The sequence below is a fragment of the Eucalyptus grandis genome, chromosome 1, assembly GCF_016545825.1.
Source record: "Eucalyptus grandis isolate ANBG69807.140 chromosome 1, ASM1654582v1, whole genome shotgun sequence".
NCBI classification, from domain to species: domain Eukaryota; kingdom Viridiplantae; phylum Streptophyta; class Magnoliopsida; order Myrtales; family Myrtaceae; genus Eucalyptus; species Eucalyptus grandis.
The window spans coordinates 33,973,791-33,981,491 of record NC_052612.1 but is presented as its reverse complement, the minus strand read 5'-3'; the positions used below and the strand labels follow the sequence as shown (position 1 = coordinate 33,981,491).

General features: G+C 44.4%; 2 protein-coding genes across 2 annotated transcripts; one reads left to right on the top strand and one right to left on the bottom strand.

Annotated features, from left to right (window-relative positions):
* The first annotated feature begins 898 nt into the window (after positions 1 to 898).
* Positions 899 to 3,720, top strand: LOC104434287 (transcription factor PIL1). Its single transcript, XM_010047250.2, has 6 exons — positions 899 to 1,249; positions 1,337 to 2,387; positions 2,488 to 2,562; positions 2,635 to 2,700; positions 2,852 to 2,917; positions 2,999 to 3,720. Coding segments are annotated over exons 1-6 (1,626 nt in total). The 5' UTR covers positions 899 to 1,247; the 3' UTR covers positions 3,365 to 3,720.
* Positions 3,721 to 3,724: 4 nt separating this feature from the next.
* Positions 3,725 to 7,184, bottom strand: LOC104434299 (charged multivesicular body protein 7). The gene is made up of 8 exons (XM_010047256.3): positions 6,875 to 7,184; positions 6,665 to 6,724; positions 6,111 to 6,275; positions 5,604 to 5,786; positions 5,103 to 5,233; positions 4,581 to 4,749; positions 4,329 to 4,458; positions 3,725 to 4,246 (listed from the first exon to the last, which is right to left on the bottom strand). Exons 1-8 carry the CDS (start codon positions 7,064 to 7,066, stop codon positions 3,972 to 3,974), a joined length of 1,305 nt encoding a protein of 434 aa, XP_010045558.2. The 5' UTR covers positions 7,067 to 7,184; the 3' UTR covers positions 3,725 to 3,971.
* Positions 7,185 to 7,701: the final 517 nt, after the last annotated feature.

The following is a 7,701-nucleotide window of genomic DNA, read 5'->3' as shown; positions in this document are numbered from 1 at the left end:
CTCTCGACTCTCGACCGACCGATCTGACAGGCCGACGCCTTCCCACGCGACGTCCGCTCAGCAGCACCATCGCCATCGCCACCCTCCCGTGGGGCCCGCCCCTCCCCTCCACGTGGGCTTCTTGTCCGACGTCGAGATGAAACCCCTTCCTCGCAGAAATAATTAAATATTAAACCACGCTTTAATCTCACCGTTTCAACTTTTAGAATAATTTACCCATCATCTTCTTCCAAAATCTCATACTCTGGACTTCCCATTTTGTCACTTTGCGCGGTCTTTTCGAGCTCAACCCAGACGTTTCCTATTTTTTTTTTTTTAATCCGAGAGAGATAAAAAAGAAAGTGAGGTTCATTTCGAAGTTAAGGGGATCGTGGGGTTCCCCTTCGCCAGCGCACGGAACCAGGGTGGGGGCAAAACATTGTCGTCATCCGTAAGGAAAAATGGATGCCGAAAGCGACGGCCACTCCAGCGCATATGCGTTACTTCCTTTCTGACCCGCGCTGTTCGAACGTGGGGAGGAAGATTGAAAGTGATTTTCATTAATGGAACAGTTCTTGCGGGAGCCCTCGAGCGATCGAGACGCTCGGCACTGACGTGTTCGGTCATTAAACCCCAAAAAGAAACGGGAATGAACTCTTCCAAGACACGCCGACCGACGCTATTGACTCGTGAGCTCGTGCTGCTTGCCTGCTCGGGGCTTGCACTGCATGTCGACAAAGACACGTTGAAACCAAAGCTCCAGTATCTCCCACCAACCTAGAAACTGGTAAAAGATTTCTTAAGCGGAGTAAACGGAGAAATGGGACCCGGAATGAGTGGGGGGATTACAGGTTAAAAGGCCACGATCCAACCCCCCCACTTCCAAAGTATCAGGGGAGGGGTGGGACATTGGATTTGGATCAAAAACGGGATCGTCTTTAGTTTCGGCATTTGCGAGTGGGGACCAACCCCTCAAGTCCTGATATGTCTGTCACGCTCAAGCTTCGGTGCTCGCCACCATATATAAAATCCTGATGGGCTCTCTCGCTTCGATATCCTGCAGCCCCGTGGCCACCTTCTCTTCCCTTCCTTGCGTTTGCCGTTCCGCGAGCGACTGGTGAGTTGCTCACGACCCATCACCAACCCGCGCCCCAGCCTCTGCCCCCTCCGTTCGGCATCTCTCCCTTCTCCTCTCTCCCTTTCCACGCACCGCGGATGCTAGAGGACCACCGGGACGACAAGTTCGGCGTAACCTAGCGGCTGCTTCCATGTGAGTTTGCTTCGTGTTCTTGACATGTTCTTCTCTTTTTTCTTGCCCCCGTGTTCCTGACTTTTCCTGGTTCTTGTGGCTGTGCAGGCCTGACCGCGAGTTTGTGGAGCTGGTGTGGGAAAATGGCACGATCGCGATGAGAGGAAGCTCTCCGCCGAGCAGATGCATCGCCTCCCGCCGCTCTGACTACGGCAAAGTGGCTTACAAGGCTCCTGACCCGGGCAACCGTGTGAAGAATCCCTTACCTGGTGACCTCTATCTGCGGGACGTTGCACACCGCAATGGCGTGGACCCTTCTGCTCGAGGCAATGCTAACGATGATGACCTAGCTGCTCCTGATGATAAGAATAAGACATGCGCGGCAGATGCTGCTTCCAAACATGGAGATGCGGATCATCCGGTGTCATCGAGAAACGAGTCCTTGTTCATCAGGAAATTCTCTTGCCCTAATGAGACTCGCGAAGGCGGTAATCATTGCCCGCCCTGGTCTCCCATGCGGCAAGGCCGAGATTCTTCTCAGTTCGTGGGATTAGGATTATGTCCGATCCCTCATCCGTCGCCGGGCGATCACTGCTCATCCAACGCAATGGTGTTGAGGGAGCCCAATTCTCTTGGCAAGCCCAGCAACGCGAACTTTTCCTTCTTCCTACGGCAGCCTGTCGTCCTCGGGGCTAACAAGAGACTCGCATCCGAATTGCCAATGAGATTACCAACCGATGAAGATCTCCCCCGTGCAAAGATAAAAACAGACAAGAGAGCAGGCACCGGAGATGCCCGACAGGCGCCATTGACTGAGCCAGCAGCGGCTTTTGGAAGACGAACGGATTTAGTGGATGATAAGGCGAAGCCAATGTTCACAGACGATAAGACTTCAGGAAATGCTTTTCCTGATGAACACTCTCAAGTCCTTGGCGGAGAAGACAATTCCCTTAGAAACAGAAAATCTAACGATCAGTGCTGGGATCCGTCATCGACCATAGCAGCAACTGCTATAGATAAAACAATGCTGGGTGAGCGACAACCTTGCGACCCAACACCGGTTGCATCTTCTTCTGTGTGCTCGCGAGAAGCTTCCAACCATGTAGCAGGTCCACTGAAGAGGAAGCACGAAGACGCCGAATCGATATATCCAGGTGAGGTAAGTGAAGCAACCGGAATTCTCTCTCCTTCATGTGCGTTTCCCCGACATCCCACACGATTTATGCGACCGTGATAAACAAATTGTTAATTTGCTGCAGGATGAGGATGATGAAACAGAAAAGGTGAAACGGAAAGTACGAAGAAGAACAACAATTCACAATCTATCAGAAAGAGTAAGTACCTGGAGCCCCTAAAATTAATAGAGCAAAACCAATAATTGATCTAACTGTGGCATGTTATAACAGAGACGCAGAGACAGAATCAATAAGAGAATGCGCGCCTTGCAAGAACTTCTGCCAAATTGCGACAAGGTTGGTGTCAATTTCGATTCGGATTAATAAAATAAAGCAACCTTCCACAAGATCCCACTGCATAACGAACGAACTGTAACTCTTAGCAATGCTTGATGATTACCTAGCGCATCATCCTATCAGCTCATTCTTTCTTTCTCCTGAAATTAAGGTGGATAAAGCTTCAGTCCTGGATGAGGTGATCGAGTATCTAAAGACCCTTCAGGGTCAATTACAGGTAAAAAGGAATTCTTCAGACCCGGCGTGCTAATGCATTAGAAATAACACGAGCAGATCCTGAACCTGTAACTTGATGCAGATCATGTCAACCAGGTCGCCGCTTTTCATGCCTCCAATGATGTTGGCCTCAGGTGTTCATAATATGCACGCACCACATATGAGACAATTCCCACTAGGAATGGGTATGAGAATGGGCGCAGGAGCCGATTGCGGCCCATTTCAGCTCCCAATCCCACCTCTTTCCGGAGCCACCTCTTTGCCTCAGAGTAATGGAACCGGCATACCTATGTTTGGAGTCCAGCCAATTCCATATTTGCCTTTCATGCCGACCTTAACGCAACCAATCCCAGCTGTGGATGTCTCTGGAACAACCACTGCATTTGAACATGGGGAATCTGCAGACCCTTCTGGCAATTGCGATGTAATCCAGAACAAGAAATTCTGAGAAGCTGGAGGTCGTGTAGCGGGTGCCGGTAAATACTTTTCTAGTGGCATTTACCCTGTGGACAATGTCTTAATTTCCTCCAAGCAACATTGTACATGCGGGAAATCAGAGGTCTCTCAAAAGCTAAACTCTGCTCATTTTGTTCCAAATGAGAATGCCAACTTTGAAGTACGGAGGAGGGGAGAATTTGAAAGAAGTAGCATTAACAACATTCCTTTTCCAAAATGATCATTCACCACTTGTGTATATGAGCTGTCTACTGGTTAGCTAGTTCGATGGTCCGACAAAAGGAAAAACTTTCATGTAATCAATATTCTTCCCAAGGAAAAAAAATCAGAAGCTACAGATCTTTGCTATACATTTTCATAATGAAGCTGCATGCAGTACATTGCTTAAAACACTTCAAGTTGCCTCATATACATGAAGGTACAATGTCAGATGAACTGTATATCATTTTACACCATTCCATGCTTCAAGTTACTATTGAATGTCAGGCGAAATGCATCGCGCTAAATAGAATAATTACAAAAATCTCAGCGAGCCGGCCATCAAGTGCAATCAAATATCAAGCAAATTAATCATTGATGAATCTATGTAAGCACTTGTGCTAAGCAGCTTCAGCTTCAAGCCTTAAATTTTTATGTTCCTCCTCACTTGCTCGAGGTGCACGATCATGCCCAAGTTCCTCAGATGCACCGACTGCAAGTTTTAGATTCGAAAAGGCATCAGCTAGAGATGCAGCAGATTCCGATTCCTCTGCTTCATTTGCAGCATTATCAGTCTGATTGCCTATCTGAGAGTGCTCTTTCCCAACTTCCAACTCTAACTTCCTAAACTCATCAACAACATCCTCATCATCAAATCTGCCAGATGATGTTGATTCTGTGAGCAGGAAAGAAGACGAGTCAGAAAAGCAAAACTTGAAAAGACACAGACCATAAGTGGGGAAGGGGATAGCATATACCTAGAGCCTTTTCAACTTGCTTTTGGAAATCAATGCTCTCATCAATTTCTTCCAGACAAAGTTCAACTTCCCCTACACTGATCTTGTTTTCCTTAATTGCCCGAGCTCCAATCTGGATCGCTTCTGAAACCTATTATCAGTTATTCTGCATGTTAGCACTTTTAGAATCACCTAAATAATAAGGAAGCATGATGAACTGCATATATCCTCGATCTCAGTCAATGGTTCAGCATGACCTAAATATTCAGATACCTCTTTCGTAGATTCAGCATCAGAAATAATCTGAAGAACTTCCTCCACTCTGTTCAAAAGCGTTGCGCATTTTTCTCTGCTCTCAGAGGCCAGCTTCAACTCCCTTGCATACCTGAGTGCAACTTTCTTGTTTCCAGATTTCAGAGAAGCAGCAGCTAAACTTCTGGTCCTGCAAATAGATTTCAGAATATAACATTAAGTTCCAAAAACATTAACGAGTTGCATATAGAGCAAGCTCCTATAACTGTGAGCCTAAAGGACCACACTCATACTCAGTGGAATCATTGGGCCAAAAATTTCAGTGAGTCGGGGCAACCCCAGATATTTCCAGGGCAAAAGAGATATGAAACGACAAGAGAAAGCAAGAATGCAAGTGGAAAATGGTCACATTCCATGTATTTAAATGATGCCAACCATGCATCAGTTGAGATACTTAGATTTTACTCCAACTGTTACTTAGTGAGCATGAAAATATATGAGATCATTCAGCATTTCAACTAGACACAATACAGGCATAATTACTTCTCATAACGTTGATCAATCAAGTCGAGTTGCTGTTGAAGCTTTTCCATCGTCCAAATTAAGTGCAAAACGTCATGATCTAGACTTGTGATAGTGGAAACTGCAGCTGCCGTAAGGGAAACTTTAACACCCTGCAAAGGGGAAACTCGTAAAATATAATTAACCCTGTGAGAAGTGCAATATCAACATAACAATAGTTTGAGATAACAATTCTTCCTTCTTGTCTTTGTTTCTCCAAACTCAGACACTGGAATAGTAGCTTGTACTGAAGGTATTTAAAAGATTAAAGGCTGACTTGATTAGAAATAACAGATTTTCCCTTCATTTGTACTTAATAAGCTAAATTCAATGTTGGTAACTCTATAGGCTTTATGAATGGTACCAAGACAACAACATATCCTGTTTCACCTTCTAAAAAGTTCAGTAATTAACCATGCCAAGGGCCATCAGGGAAACATAATCAGTAATGGTAGACAAATAAAAAAGACAGACATAGAATACCTCTATTAATTCCTTCTTGTGAACGGACAAGTATTGTGCCTTTCTGCATCCTGACAAGTAGCTCAAAATGATAGATTCTTCATCAGGTCCTCCACAAATCTCCCGGAACCTTCTCCTTGTTACAATGCATGAAGATGTCCAACTGCTCTCAGATAAGACATTGAGAACTTCGCATGCTTTCTCCTATAAAAATGAGATAACCAGCAGATGCCATATTTGAGATTCCTTCACAAGATCGCTTTATGAAGACCACTGCCTATTCTGTAGTTGTCAGGGGAAAGCAACTAATGGCAGAATCAGGTTCTTGTGGATTACGAAAAACAAATAAAGACAAATATATATCGATCTACAGTATAATTTCCTTTTAAAAAAAAAATGAATTAACTTAATACACTGCTAAGCAGAAAAAACTCCCCTCCGCTCCATCCACAAAATGCAATTCAACAGGACAGATCTCATGGACCAAACTGTGCTTAAGGTTTTTTAAAAGTGGCCCTCAACACACACCTTGAGGAGAGCTGCAACAACGACACTATCTTCCAGTACTGCTTCAGTACTCGACGGTCTAACCACCAAAAGCCTTACTTTCCTCAAAATCTGGGAAAGCCGTCCGCTACTTGGGTCTCCAAGATCAGCTTTTCGGAGAATATCACCTTCATCATACATCAAAGACTGAAAATGAAGAATCAAGACAACCCACAAGCTCAGGTGGACAAGTAGTTTGTAACTCTATCACAAAATTTTCGAAAAGAAGTACGCACAGAAGATGCAGAAACCAATGCTAAATCTACTAAAGAAAAGCACAGCAACATACTTCCCTTCCCACCATCTGAGCCCTAACACAATATCAACATTGAGCATAATTTGACTATAGCAACTCAACGTCTAATAAGTCTCAGCAAAATTAGAACACTTGTTTCAGAAATTTTCCAAATTGGTTCGGCATTCCCACAAACTATTCCATTGACGGCCGACGTTCACAAAAGCAACATCACGGACAACATAGCTATGCACAACGCAATTCATGGGAGCTGCTCATTAACCGTCCCAGGAAAGCTTACCAGAACATGATCGATGCACAGAGGAGTCAAGCCGCCGCGGTTAAACCATTCCTTCGTCACCTTTGAGCAAACACAGGACACGCATCAATTCCAGTCGACCAACCCTACCCTCGAAAAAATGGGGAAAACCCAGATGGAGGAGCATCGCAAAATGCGCCCTTTCGCCCCCCTCAAACTAGAAAACCCAGGCGGCGACGCAATTTAACGAACCTGCGAGGGTTCGATGAGGAGGAGGCCGAAGCGACGAGCGATCCTGAGAATCAAGTCCCTCCAGAATTGGTACCTGGGCTCCCAATCGGACCTCTGGCCGCTGAACGCCTTGAACCGCGCCGTCGCCACCACTTCGTCGTCCCAGTCGGGGACTTCCCGGCGTATGAACTGAGCCAGAGCTTCTCCGTCCATCTCCTGGTTCGATCGCCGGAGCCCTCGATCCCAGGTGGGGCGTCGTCAAAAGAGGAAAATCATTCGGTAAACAAGAGAAAATCAAAACAGCACTTCATATTCAAATAAACGCACATTCAATTTTGAAAAATAGGATACTTCATAGTTCATATTCAGATATAAATTATAATAAAGTTATTTACGGTTAGATTGTATTTTGAAATAGTTTAGATTGATCATATTATAAAAATGGGATTCTATTTTCAAATTGCTTTTTGCTCGTCTAATTGCCCAGCTACACAGCTATTATTTCTAAACTTGTTGCTGAAACATCAATTTCTTTAAAAGTTATAAATCTTTCAATTTGCAATAAATTCATTCAGTCAATTTTAATTAAAAATTGATTATGTTGATAATTTTTAATAATTTTTTCAATTTTTAATTTATTTTTCTTTTATTCTATTTTCCTTCTTTTCTCTTCTCTTCTTTTTTTTTTTTTTTATTTTTCCTTCACCAAGCCTTATCGAGGGTCGCCCTCACCTAGGCAAGCATGGCCATGAGGGCGAGTACCTAAGGCCAACAATGGTTGAAAACCATTGATGAGGTGCAAAAGAGGGAAAAGGAAAAAGAAAGAAGAAAAAAAAATGGAAAAGAGG